The following is a 14,432-nucleotide window of genomic DNA, read 5'->3' as shown; positions in this document are numbered from 1 at the left end:
GCTATTTAGCAAGTTGTTGGTTAAGTGGTTGCAAAAGTCTAAGATGAGGTTAGCATTGAGGACTCAGATTTAGGGGTCTTCAGCATTTCTAGAAGGTAGAGTTCAAAACCATGAAAGTGGATGAGGTTGCTTAAAGAAATCTTATATGAATGAGAAGTTAAAAATGAAACCCTGGCTCAGCAGCCTGTAGAAGCAAAGAAGAAGCAATGGCCAGAGACATCAGAGGAGAACCAGGAAAACCTTGGGCAGGAGTCACAAACTGAGAGCACTTAGGACAAACTGGGTCTGATATTCAAATACAGGGAGATTGCCCATTAAAATGTAAATACTTAGCTTAGCTTCAAAAATTGGAAGGTGAGGCCACCTTGGGTCAGTATGCCCAGGTAGCAATAGCTGTCTGGAGTTCAGCCAGGGCTGTCCTCCTTAGACATGGCTGCCAAAGTACCCCCTGTCCCTATGACTGATTCATCCCACACTCAGGCAGAGCTGTTACTATTATTGCATGAAAATATCTCTCATTTAAAATATAATCTCCAATATCATGTGTATTAATATTGTATGACTATGTTTGTGACATGATAAATGTAGACCAAATTTGATCTATTTCCAGGGCATTTTGCTTGACCTTTGTCAGCTTTATTCATTAATGTGACTTAGCCGGCTTCTCTGGACTTTTGGGTTGACCATCCTGCAAGAGTTAGAACTAAGGAAATAGAAACTTGAAAGAAATAAGTTATGCCAAATGAAAGAGAGTGGGCCGGAGACTTGTACTATGGCCTTGATAATGTTCTACATCCTTTCTGGGGACCTGGACTGAATGGCCACATGGTGAAGCCACTTGAGGTAGAGGGATAAAGACGGCTCATTTGATAAGCACCTAGCGGGTGTCGCACACTATTTTAGGTATGTTACATATATCATTCCATTTAACACAACACCACTGGGATGTACGTATTACTTTCCCCCTTAGTAAAAGAGGAAATCAAAGTTCAGAGAGGAGGTTAAGTAACCTAACACACATAGCTAGTAAGGGACAGAGCCCAGCTTTGATCTCAAGTTTAATTCTAACGCCCACTGTTCTTCCCATGATACCAAGCCACCGTCCCAGCAATAGATAAAGCAATGGAAAAGATTCAGTAAGGTGGAGAAATTTGATTAAAAGAATCCATTTCAACTGCATAATAGCCACTACACATGGCAATCAAAAATTCAGATAAAAGGAATCTATGATGGCATATCAAAGTGTAAGAGTGACAGTTTGAGGAAAAAAATTATAGCCATATTGTGGACACCACTAAACAGCAACAAAGTAACAGTGTTCCCTCTCTGGCTTTCCAGAACCTTATGGAATTTTAACCCTTGGCAAAACATCGATTTACACAAAGCTTATGATGTGCCTAAGCATTATTTAGTATAAATGTGAAGCAGGAAAAGAGTGAAAAAAAAATTAGAAGAAATTTGGTGTTAAAAATAAGCCACCTGCTTAAAACTCTCTAAGAAAGGGAGGGAGTATATATCATTATTTAGTAATTTGGCTATTATTAGCTGGGTAAAAATTATGATCTCATATAAATGTGTTCTTCTTGAAAATGCTCAAATACTAATCATAATATATGTTACTGAATCAGCAACTATTGTAATTCTGATTTTATTCTACATATTTTAGCTATTTTTCAATTCTCTAAAGGATTCAGTCATATTCTTAATTAACTTAGCTCTTGTATTTTTTTCTAGTTGGCAAATCTGAATTTCAGCCACTTAGCTGGTTTTGCTTTTGATTCAACTAAGTAGGATTTATCAAGTGTTTCTTTCTATACTTTGTATTACAACTCACTCTTTTCTCAGAGTCTAGATTGTCGTTCAAAACAGTAAGATTGCATTATTTCACTTGTTCAGAATTTATCATCTTTTAAGGAGAGAATGGCTGATATGAAGGGAAATCAACACTGTGGACACGAGAAACTTCAATTTCTCCCAATGAACTTGGGAACTGCTTTGTTAGTAAATGAGCAAAGTGACTAAATGTTTATGGAAATTACATGACTATGTTTGTGACATGAATAAATATAGACCAGATTTGATGATATAGTTCCAGGGTTTATTAGTCATAGTCATGGTTGGCCCCTGACTTGTGAATGACCTGAGAATGACATATTAGCTGAAATGGGTAAGCATCTGGGAAAAGAAAACCAGGCTCAGATGTAGTATGTTACAAGGTCTAGATTTAAAGGTGCATACATAAAGACACTTTTCCATACACATTCCTAAAAATTATCTCCCTGATGAAAATTAGCTGTACCACAGTGTAGAGTTAAATGTAGTCTTAGATATGACTTGAAAGTCTAGGTCAGAGACCTAAGAAATTATTTGATCCAGCCCCTGCCTTCAGACAGGTAAGGTATCATCAACTGTTTTTTTATAACTTCAGCAACTGAGGTCTTCAGGTAGGTGCTTTGTGTTAATAAAACTAAATCTCTTTATTGAAACAATGTGACTCTTTCCATTAGGCAGATGGATTTTCTTCCTATTTAGAGCAGACTTTTGTGGCCTCAGTGGACATGTCAGAAACTTCTTATATTCCAAAAAGCCTATGAGTCAATACATTTATGTGGCAAGCAAGCCACTGCTTTAAGGTAAAATTTCTGATATAGAGCTAGTGTCCATAGCGTACATAGATATTTGGAGATGATGCCAGCATACCTGTGAAGAATCACAGAAGTGCTGACTAGGAGACATATAGGCTTAAAGTCATAGAGGCGGATAGTCAAAGGGCCCCCATATAGCATCACACTCAGTACTCAACCAGATAGAGAGGGAAACAGACTGGAAGAGACTATTTTCCCAAAGACAGAGTGAAAGAACAGTGCTCTGTGCAAGATTTGAGTTTAGTACTCCCAAATCCTAGTCCAGTGCTCTTTCTGTAATAATTAAGCTGTCTCACTCAGAAAAATGATTTTTTAAAAATTTTTACATCTTTAAAAACGACAAAATTATCTGCACTAACATTTGTAAAAAAAAAAAAAATAAAACCTGTTACCATAGTGTCACATGAAAGACTGGCTTTGATTTTGATGTTTTTCATTGTTATCTATACTGATGATGAACAAAATCGTAGTATTCCAGGTTGTATTAGACATTTGCCCTCTTAACCATTTGGGGAATTGTCTTTGAATAGACTTTTAAAAATAAAATAAAATTCTGTTAATGCTGCCAAATGGTTGCTATAAATCAATGTTGTAATAAGCATTTTTATATACTTTTGTTCCCTAAGGAAAAATAATGGCTTATCAAAAATACCTATCAAAAAACATCAAGTACACTAGATTCCTTTCTTTTTTCAACAACATCTGTCTACATATTCAAAACAAAGATGAAAAGAACTGGATTATGTCAGGTTCTCAATTACTTTTTATTGATTTAAACATTGAAAGTAAATAACAAGCTCTATGTATTAGTCAGAGTCAAGGTTGGCCCCCGACTTGTGAATGACCTGGGAATGATACATTAGCTGAAGTGGGTAAGCATGTGGGGAAAAGAAAACCAGGCTCAGATGTATTATGTTACAAGTTCTAGATTTGCAGGTGCATACATAAAGACACCTTTCCACAAACAGATATTATACCTGGTACATTGTGTCATTTGAACAAGAAGTAACTCAAATTTAAATGCAATACAGTGGAAACTTCAGCCTTGTCAATGTGAATAAATGTGCCCCAATATTGAATATGCATGTACAATGCAGCTTATTCACACTGGAACCTGAGACATGTGTTAGTCAACGGCACAGGGCCAGCTTTGCTATTAATGCCAGTAGAAACAGAGAGCATCGCATCTTACTGAAGCAGTCCAAGAAAACAAAGCAAAACCAACTCTTCAACTCACCGTTCCTGTTGTGCCCAATGAAAGATGATTCATCTGTTGTGTCAGGGGACCCATCATGTTTGCTGGCTGCATTGACATAGGATGGTCCATTGTTGGCGTAATCACAGCACCCTATAAGCACACACAATGTCCATCTGAAAACAGGTTCCACAAGGAAGGAAACTTTTAAAAACAATAAACACAGTGAACTATTTTAACATCAAATGTGTTTATTTTTTAATGAAAAAGCTAAGTTCAACCATGTATGATTTTTTTACACCCACCCATGCCATTTTGTGCTTATCTAAATAGAGAGCATTAATGACTTCCTTTTCCTCTGATGTGATTTATCTATGTTGTGTCTAAAATGCTTATCATTTATAATTCCAATATTCAATATAGAATGCATTCCAAGATATCATATATATATATATATATACATATATATATATCCTCTTTCATTGTTCTAAATACAAACTTCTCTAACTGAAAAATACTAACACTATGGAAATTATCTAGTTTTTCTCAATATTGAATAAGATTTTTTGGCTTATGCCTTAATCCATGATTTATATGGATAATTATTGATCATCTCAATACAATCTACCACCGGAGGAAGAATGGTGGCCCAGGTGAGTTTCTTGACTGGATCTTTTTGAAGGACAGAGTAAAATCTAATATAAATGATATAAAAATCAGATTTACTATTTTCTATGTTTTTTCCTCCTAATCTTTTGACCTACTTTCTTTCTATCTGTGCTTTTGAACAAGACAGAATACTGAACTCTGTTAAATGCTGGTCAAATGCAACACTGCTAAAATATTACCAAAAAAAAAAAAAAGCCAAGTTTTCATCAGGTGTTAAGAAAGACCTACTTCTAGAATATGCTCTTTGATTTATTGTAACTGTTGGGAATGGAAAAAGTAATAGGCATTTTAAAAAAACTTCTGTTCATGTACAAAGTTTCACATAGCTAGTGAAGCAAAGGGCAAGTGCTTTCTTTTCCTCTCTCCTACTTATTCTACCTTAATTGAGTAGCTGAGAGAATGGAACAATTTTTTTTTAATTGAAAAGCTAGGGTTGGATAGAATCTTTGAGATTATTGAAATTTCAGTGCTTTACTGTAAAGTTGATCATACACGTAGAAGCTCATGATATCACAACTCATTTAAATACCCACTGGTAATAAAATGATGATGTATCTGAATGCTATTTTTGTCTGTAAACATTTTCTCACTGTGTGACTTTTTCCCCATATACATGAACATTTTGAAGAAATAAAACTAGGACAGATTCATGTAGATGGCAGGATCTCAGCACCCAAACTACCCATAAGCAAATGTTTCTTGGAACGTTTTGCTCAGGATGATCGATTCCTTTGGTATTATCCAAATCTGATTTCCTGACTATCTGTTAAAAAAAAAAAGAAGATCAGGCTTTCATTCATCCTTCCTTGTGGGCTCCTCCTCATTAGTATGGAGGGAGAATAAAAATTGAGTCAAATATTTGGAAATGCTTGATTTTCAGAGCGAACGTTGTTTGCAAGGATATTTGTGCTTCTGGGCTAGAATCAATCAGAAAAAAAAATATATATGTTATTTTAAAGGTCTGAGGCTTATATATATACATAGCTGTGCATTTGTGTTGTTTTAATTTCTTGATGTGTCCATGAATTGTCATTCATCAGTATACTTCTTGAATCAGAAACATGATAAGCTTTTACCTAATTATAATTCAGAGACATACCACTTTCTTTTCCTGCTGCCTGAATTTCTTTAAACAAAACCACCTTAATTTTTTCCTTTAAAAAAAAAAACAGCTTCTGTCCTTTATTTCTGGTATTTGTTGTACCAGACCAACAGTAAACACTTTAAAAAGAACTGGGTCCTTCTTAAAGCACTTAAGGATAAACTACAGAAAGATCTCAGAGTTAAGACGAAGTCCTGAAGCATTTTTTTTTTTTTCAACCAAGAAGTGGCACTTTCACAACATTCTAATCCTTAGCAGGTGCAAGACTTCAATACTGTTCTTGAACTTGAAACTTAGACTACCTTCTTAGAATATTGCCCCTGGAAATCCCAACAGCTAAACTGTCACAACCCCGAAACCCTCCTATTGTAATCAACCTGCTCTAGCTACATAAAGGATTGCTCGTCATAAATCAGAGATAAAGACCAAATTGTGTTTGGTAGAAAAAACTTTCTTCTCAGTGCCCTAGAGGTGACCTCATTCTCCAGTGGTGCAAGAGGTAGACTTCAGTCTTTGTTTGGGAGGCAATATGCAAATGAGATATGTGAGCATATGACAGATGAATCAAAATCCATGCATGATAAGAATAGAAGGATTGAATGCCAGCATTTGGAATTAATTTAGGAAGGATTCTTTGGTCTCTTTACAGAATCCTTTCTCAGAAAGTGTTTGGGGACTCATTTGATTACAGATGACACAGAGGGAGTGCTGCTTCTGTGGATAAACCAGAAACTGACAATCAAAGGGAAGAGTAGGAAGGGGGTTGTCATAATTTGGAATTGTAAATAGCAGCAGTAGGCATAAAGTGGAAAACAATGAAGGGAAACATTCCTTTCTGTTCACCAGGCCACTTACTGCAAATAAATGAACAATAAAATAAGGATTCTTGGGGGAAGACAGAGCCACTGTCTCTGCCTCTTCATGTTCAATGATGAAAGAATTCCCGCAAATTATTAAGAACATAAATTCCTTAATAGTTTCAAGGCGTGAAAGAAATTTACAATCAGTGAGTAAATTGGAAGTTGTAGACAGGAAACCCCCAGAGAGGCACATCTTCTTGAGGATACTTGATCGAGGACAGACAACTTAGAGAGTTTGAAGTGCAGGTTATCTACATCAAAGACTGGTGTTTGCCAGCCACCTTGCTCATCAAAGATTAATTCTCCTCTGTGTTGTGTAGGACATTAAAAAACAAAACAAAACAAAACAAGGAAGAGAGAAAAGAAGAAAAAAAGAACAAAAAAGGAAAAAAATAAACCTGTGATTCTTAAGGCAAAACTAGTGCCCCCAACCATAACTGTGCCTAATTAAATATACTGTCACATCTATTCCTATTCAATGCATTTAAGCCATAGATTGAAGAGTGTTTTGTGACAGATGTTGCCAACACATTAAGGGTAATTTCGTTTACTCCAAATGTATAGAATGTGCTGTCTGAAAAAGTTCACTTGGCAAATGGCAAAGCAAGAGGAAACAGATTTTTCATTTTAGCATCTCCGGATGTCTGGGTTTGTTCAATATTTAAGCTGCAGAGAAAAATACTGAAACATGCTGTAATTCCACTAAAAAACACAATGACCAAACAGCTGATGGGAATGTCTGGTCTATTTTAGCCACTGACTCTGCAAAAACAAAGCTGTTAACACTCGAGAGATATGGGGTGGATCTGGTCACCCTAGTTCTGAAATAAACAATTTCAACAGTAATTTGGACAAAATTCCCAAAGATCATTGATGTAGAGTAAACATATCTGAACTGAAGCCAAAAAAGCTCCTGTGTTGTTAGCCTCCTACCAGTATTTTAAAGAAATTTTAAGTCTTGGAGAGTTCATCAGTATTTTATTTTTCCAACTGAAATGAGGATCGTTGGCAAATCAGGGGAAACATGTAGAAGTTCTCTCCTACCAAGAGCACACATGGTGGGCTGAGAACCTATATTAAGGCCAGGACATGGACTACAATGAGAAGAATTGCCTGTACAAATATTCCTGTGAGTGTGAGTATTTTAGACCAGTGTCACTTCAAGTACTACGTGTGGACCAGCAGCAGTGGCGGACCAAGAATTGGAATTTGCGTCCCTGAGCTTTGGGTCTCGAAATCTGTGTTTCCACAAGCTCTCCACTTGATTCTGGTGTCCTCTGAAGTGTGATAAGAGTGCTTTTGCCTATAAACTGCTCTTGTATAGGCCAATGTCACAGATACAGTGCCTTAGATACAAAAACTTGGTTTTATCTTATTTATACCATGTCTCCATTATGTTTTAAACCAGGCTGGTGATGGGGCATGATTAGAGCAATAATCACATTATATCTTGTTTAAAAATGCAAAAAGGTCAAGCCTGCATTTTTGATCAGCTGAAATGGGGTGATTGTCTGAATAATTCAGGCCTAAGCCTGATGACCTGACATGCTTCCATTTGACCAGTGTGGCTTATGCTGTAGCATATTTGAGAATCCCTCCTATTTGGAATCTTAGTAAGGCTTAAATGTGAAATCATAAGAATGTAAAAGGTAAGAAAATTATTTGGATAATGCAAGTGGAAAAAAAAAGAAATATCACTCTCTTTTTTCCTTTTCTCATATCTAGATGCCTCAGGTCAAAATGTTTGTGGCCTATACTAAACTCTTTTCCTACAGTGACTTACGCAGAACTACAGGACTTTTTCATAGTAATCATTCAACACAACTTAAAAAAAAAAAAAACACGGTTTAAAATCATCGATCTTTGTTCTCATCTGTATGTTTTCTGCTTCTCTGTCAGTTTTTAAGATTTCTAGAATAAATGTCTAGTTGAGCTTGTGTACACCAGACTATTTTTAGCACATGTAAAACAGGGCAAAGAATGATAGGAGCTCACAAGGAAGCTAGTTAGTGTCAATGATTTTCCCATAGCAACAATGATTTCATAATAGAAATGGCATAAAGGTGTATCGTTTAACTTGGGGAAGCGCTACCCAAATGCAATGTCCTGCAATGTTAATGTGCAACATTCCTGTAGTATACGTAGAGATGTTTAATTTTTTTCATTTGTTGATGTTGGCATGTTTTTTGTTGTTCTTTCTTTCTTTCTTTCTTTCTTTCTTTCTTTCTTTCTTTCTTTCTTTCTTTCTTCTTCTTTCTCTCTCTCTCTCTCTCTCTCTCTCTCTCTCTCTCTCTTTCTTTCTTTTTGAAGGCAGCTGCTTGGCATGGTTTAAGAAAGGCTGCCATGGGGAGAGAAAAAAAAGGGAGCCAGAGAGGCCTCCATCCTTCCATATACTCATTAATCCTCAACTATCTTGATAAATTTTCAACCAACTTAGAGGAGGCAGTCTGGCTTTTTAAACAATTATGTTTGAAACCCAAAAAGCTGTGGCAAAGCTGGTAGATAAGACTTCAACTGTGAAAGCATTTGCAGATAACCTCTGACAAACATTGGAGGGAGGGAAGGATGATAAATAACCATAGTTAAGCCAGAAGTCACACTGCCCCAGGACCCCATTTTAGCACTGAATCCCTTCCTTTTCATAGTTATTCTCTTTCAAGATTTTCTACCCATGAAGGCAAAGGTCATGTTGACATACATGTTGTAATCCCTATAAATAGGAATTGCATACAGGAGGTACTCAAAACAGTTTTTGTGAATTAATTTTATATATCAGCACCACTAATTATTCAGTTGAGTTAAAAATGGCTAACATTTAAAAAAAATTTTTAAATGGCTAACATTTACTAATATTTTTTTATATAGATTGTTCATACTAAAGGGCCTACATTATGTCTGCTGGTTCACCACTATCTACTTATCACACTACAGTATGAGGCATATAATACATGCTTCATAAATATTGGTTAGAAGAATGATAAAAGAGCAAAACTCTAAATCAAAAGGTACTTAGAAACACTACCTCGAGATTTCCAGTCAAAATGGAACAACCCAAAGATTTCAAGAAAACTTGTTCTCACAAGGGCAACTCAGTTGTGTTTTTTTTTTTCTTGTGGAAGTGACTCTTTTTAAATGTAAATTCAATTAATTAACATATAGTGTATTACTAGTTTCAGAGGTAGAGTTCAATGATTTATCAGTCTTACATAATACCCAGTGCCCATGTGCCCTCTTTAATGTCCATCACCCAATTATTCCATCCCCCACCCCCCCCAGCAACCCTCTGTTTGTTTTCTATGATTAAGAGTCTCTTATGGTTTGTCTCCCTCTCTGATTTTGTCTTATTTTTCCCTCCCTTCCCCTATGCTCCTCTGTTTTGTTTATTAAATTCCACATATGAGTGAAATCATATGATAATTGTCTTTCTCTGACTGACTTATTTCACTTAGCATAATACCCTCTAGTTCCATCCACAGCAAGATTTCATTTTTTGATGGCTGAGTAATATTTCACTACACACACACACACACACACACACACACACACACACACACCCCACATCTTCTTTATCCATTCCTCTGTCAATGAACATCCGGGCTCTTCCATAGTTTGGCTATTGTGGACATTGCTGCTATTAACATTGGGGTGCAGGTGGGGTGGCTCAGTTTTAAAACCATGGCTTGCCTCACAGATACATGCATGTGTTAGTGTCATCAACTGCCATATCCTTAAAGATGAGATCTGAAATTCACTTGATATAGAAGTTTCTACTAATGCCATCTAAGCATATTTATGGTAATTATTAAAATAAAAAGTATTTGTGTATGTGAATATGCCAGTGGTTCTCAACCAAGGGCAACTTTGCATTGTCTGGAAAGGACATTTGGCAATGTCCAGAGACATTTTTGGTTGTCTCCTTGGGGAAGGTATGCTACTGATACTTAGTGGGTAGAGAGGCCATTGACCTTACGGAACATCCTACAACACACAGGACAGTTCCCCACAGCAAAGAATTATCCAGCCGAAAACATCATTAGTGTTGATGTTCAGAAACCCCGGTATGTATATGTGTGTATATATATAAGCGCCATTTATATAAATGAGAAGTTTTGAAACTGCAATAATTAGAAAATGATAGAGTATTCATCCACTCTCTGCTACCTACAACTAACAGCAAATTTTAGATTTTATGCTGAGACTTTACTAATGATATAAAACTATTTCTTAAAGATCAGACATCTGAATCAATTGCCCAAATCTTATAAATTACCAATGAAAGGAGGTATTCCATATTCAATGGCTATATGATTATTTTTTAGTTCAAATTTATGTTATTATTTACTTTGGAAATATGGCTAACAAGAGCTGAGTTTCTCTTTCCTACGTTAGACAGATTCAGTTCAATTGGCATAATATTTGTATACTGCTATGTAGAAATGTATAGCTGTGGGCTCAGGGTATGATGTTTGGAAGTAGGGCATTTTACATTGCTCTATGGTCAATTTAAAAGAGTTGTGTACATAGTTTTCCTAATGAGAGAATGTCTGTTAGCTATAAAAAGAGAGTGAGTTTTTTCCCACTCTTAAATATTCTTAATTTTGTGTTGCTTTTTGATTCAGTTACCCTTAATTGGAAGTGTTTTTTTTTTCTCAAATATGTAGTATTAAAAGACACCAAGAACCAAATTAGTTTTAACAATTGAGTCTCCTTTAAAGGAATCCCAATTATATACCATGCCTATTCAACTGTGAATAATGGTTTCAATTATTGGTTAAGTACCTATTTATACAATAGTGTCATTCTGAATGAGAACATAAATATGTCACATTGAAGTATTTCTTACCAAAGCAGGTATATAGATAATTAGAATTCTCAACAATGCTTTATTGAATCCTTTAGAGTTTTGTGCTTAAAACTAAAGAAATTTGTTCATCAGTGACTTTTGATGTTTTAAACGAGCTTCTTTAGAATTCTAATAGAGCAAGATGGCTTTTAAAAATGCTACATTATTGAGAGAGAGTTGAAAATTTGAAGACTTTGGGCCCCCATGTCAAGTGGTTTTGTTGGCTGAATGTGAAATAGAACAACTAGTTCTTTAATTATTGAAGATTTACACCTGGTTAAAATTATAAAAGGAATTTCATAATGCAGATGGGTTATCATATTCTTTTTCTTTCAGATGTCTACTTAAAGAGATCACAGTTGCTGAGCCAATGGAAACGTTAAGTGTGCATCAAAGGATCCCAGGGCTTCTTAGGTGAATTTCTTATAGTTTCAGCAACAAAGTGTGAATTGGCATTCATCAACCTTCCATTCCAATCATGTGATCAATGTGGGGCTCTCAGCTATGGGGCATCTACCACACACAAACATGTACGCCACACAAATCCATGGGATGTGGCATAGACGATAGGACAGAATCACACTATCTTTGTGGAAAAAAAATGGCACAACCTAAGTCTTTTGTCTTCACTGTTCAGGGCTCCTGTGGTATATGCCTTCCAAAAGAGTTTAAAGAGATTTGAGAAGGGGCACCTGGGTGACACAGTCAGTTAAGTGGCTGACTCCTGGTTTCAGTTCAGGTTGTGATCTCAGGGTTGTGAGATCGAGCCCCACGTTGGGTTCTGTGCTCAGCACAAAGTCTACTTAAGACTCTCCCTCCCTCTGCCCCTCCCCCTGTGCCCTCTCCAAATAAATAAATAAATAAATCTTAAAAAAAAAGAGATTTGAGGGAAAAAAACAAAAAAAATTAAAGACCATGAAGCTATCATATTTACTAATGAGTGAGTTAATCATAATGTATGTCACCATCTTTATTACTTTTTTAAAATACAAGAAACCTCCCAATATCTACTCACCAAATATACTATATAATAGAAAATTATATTAGAGATATGGAGAACAACGCTTAGCCATTTTCCTGTCTTAACAATGATAACCAAAAACATATGCATATCCCTTTAAAGATGAGAAGTGACGGGGCGCCTGGGTGACTCAGTCGTTAAGCGTCTGCCTTCGGCTCAGGTCATGATCTCAAGGTCCTGGGATCGAGCCCCGCATCGGGCTCCCTGCTCAGCAGGAAGCCTGCTTCTCCCTCTCCCACTCCCCCTGCTTGTGTTCCCTCTCTCTCTGTGTCTCTCTCTGTCAAATAAATAAATAAAATCTTTAAAAAAATAAAGATGAGAAGTGATTTTCCTTATTTTTTGTTCTACAGGTGCTACAAGGGAAATCATGTTAAACCACCTTTTCTACCAAAGTACAGCCTAGATCACTTTTTAATACCTGAATTAGCATCTTAAAATATTATTTCATAGTAGAAATGTCACATGTTTAGGACATTGGTACTGCTCAGCCAATGGCTGTTATAAGTTAGTGAGAGGAGTGAAAGGGTAAATAGGACAATTCAGTGATGAGACCAAAATATTTTCCATTCCTCCTTGTGGAGGAGATAATGTGGAAACAGAGCAGCAAGAACATTCTCATGGGTGACCCTTCGGTACAGCCATCAGGCTTGATGGCTGTATAGAAGCCATTGAGATGGAATGAACAGTAGGGTCACCCACGACAATGTGCACGCTGCTCTGTTTCCACATTATCTCAGCCCAAATGAAGGACCATATAGGTAGGTCTGAGATGACCTTTTTGCCATAGTACACATGCTCTGTAAAGATCATGGGGTTTCCAATTTCCATTTCCTGTCTAATTCCCTAAGACTCTCTCCATGAAGCCTCTCCTCCCACCACACTGAACTACTCATCCGCCCCTGACCCATCTTGCTCGTTCACCCTTGGTGTCTTTGCCAGGAGTTCTGGGCACTGACAGCAGGTTGGCAGGTGTACTCTAAGATTTTTATCTAGGGAACATCTCCTGTGTCTGACCCCGGTTGTTGGCCATTCATTCCTCTCTTCTCTCAACAATTGGCACAGGCCTTGATCATGATCATACTTTATTTCTCCTCTGGATTCTTTTTACTGTGCTATTCACGATGCTTTATTTATTTTCTAATGGTGCCAAAGCCTAGCACAGTGTCTATCATGAAACAGGTTGTGATGGTGCCGAATGATTAAAAGAGTGAATGGCGCTTGCTTATCAGCCAGGGTTCCCATGACTTTAAATGTATGCAAAACAATAAGAGCTACTCCATGCTCAGAATGGACTAGACAATTTAGTTGAAATAACCGAAGCACTCTCTTGATTGGACAACTGGATGGTCATAAAAGTCCATCCATCCAATTGCTCTGCTTTCCTTTAAAAGTGCCCCTGTCTCTGAAAACAAACTGAGGGTTCTAGAGGGGAGGGGGTGGGAGGATGCGTTAGCCTGGTGATGGGTATTAAAGAGGGCACATTCTGCGTGGAGCACTGGGTGTTATGCACAAACAATGAATCATGAAACACTACATCAAAAACTAATGATGTAATGTATGGTGATTAACATAACAATAAAAAATTTTAAAAAAGAAATTAATGAAATAGGAAACAATATACAATAAAGACAGTTAACAACAACAACAACAACAACAACAAAGTGCCCCTGTCTGATTACTGCCAGCTAGACGTTCTTGTCATTTAGTATGAGAATCCCCAGGTTCTAAGAGCCATGCACTATCCAGGGAACATTGATGTTGGGGAGTTCACCACGATTTCCATCCTATGGAAGAATTATATGCACCTGATTCAATGCTGCAAAGTTTCTTTTATATATCACAGCCAAGGCACACTGCCACAAATGCAGTGTAAGCTTTTTTATTAGGATTTTCCTGTGCCACAAACTGTTTTTAATAGCCATATATCTGCCCAAGTTCCTTGTCAGATCTTGTCATGTGATAAGACAAAAAATGTTTTGTTCACTTGTACACCAATCACTTTGTATACCTCCAAATAGATTTTTAACACACAGAGTTTAAAATGCACATCAGAAACAGTATACCAGGCCAGTGTTCTTCCAAATGATAAAGCAAATA

The 14,432-nt window shown here is 36.7% G+C and overlaps 1 protein-coding gene across 9 annotated transcripts in view; it reads right to left on the bottom strand.

The window, feature by feature from the left end:
- Positions 1–14,432, bottom strand: part of RBMS3 (RNA binding motif single stranded interacting protein 3) — a 1,359,336-nt gene that overhangs the window by 61,221 nt on the left and 1,283,683 nt on the right. For all 9 annotated transcript variants that reach the window (XM_073901133.1, XM_073901139.1, XM_073901145.1 and 6 more), the window contains one exon: positions 3,883–3,993. In XM_073901133.1, the coding sequence (XP_073757234.1) occupies positions 3,883–3,993 (111 nt within the window). The remainder of the gene's footprint in view (positions 1–3,882; positions 3,994–14,432) is intronic.

This window comes from Callorhinus ursinus, unplaced genomic scaffold (genome assembly GCF_003265705.2).
Source record: "Callorhinus ursinus isolate GAN/ISIS: 27379988/994484 unplaced genomic scaffold, GSC_fseal_2.0 scaffold1, whole genome shotgun sequence".
Classification (NCBI taxonomy): Eukaryota; Metazoa; Chordata; class Mammalia; order Carnivora; family Otariidae; genus Callorhinus; species Callorhinus ursinus.
Note: the sequence above shows the minus strand (reverse complement) of the source record. Positions and strands in the feature narration are given on the sequence as shown.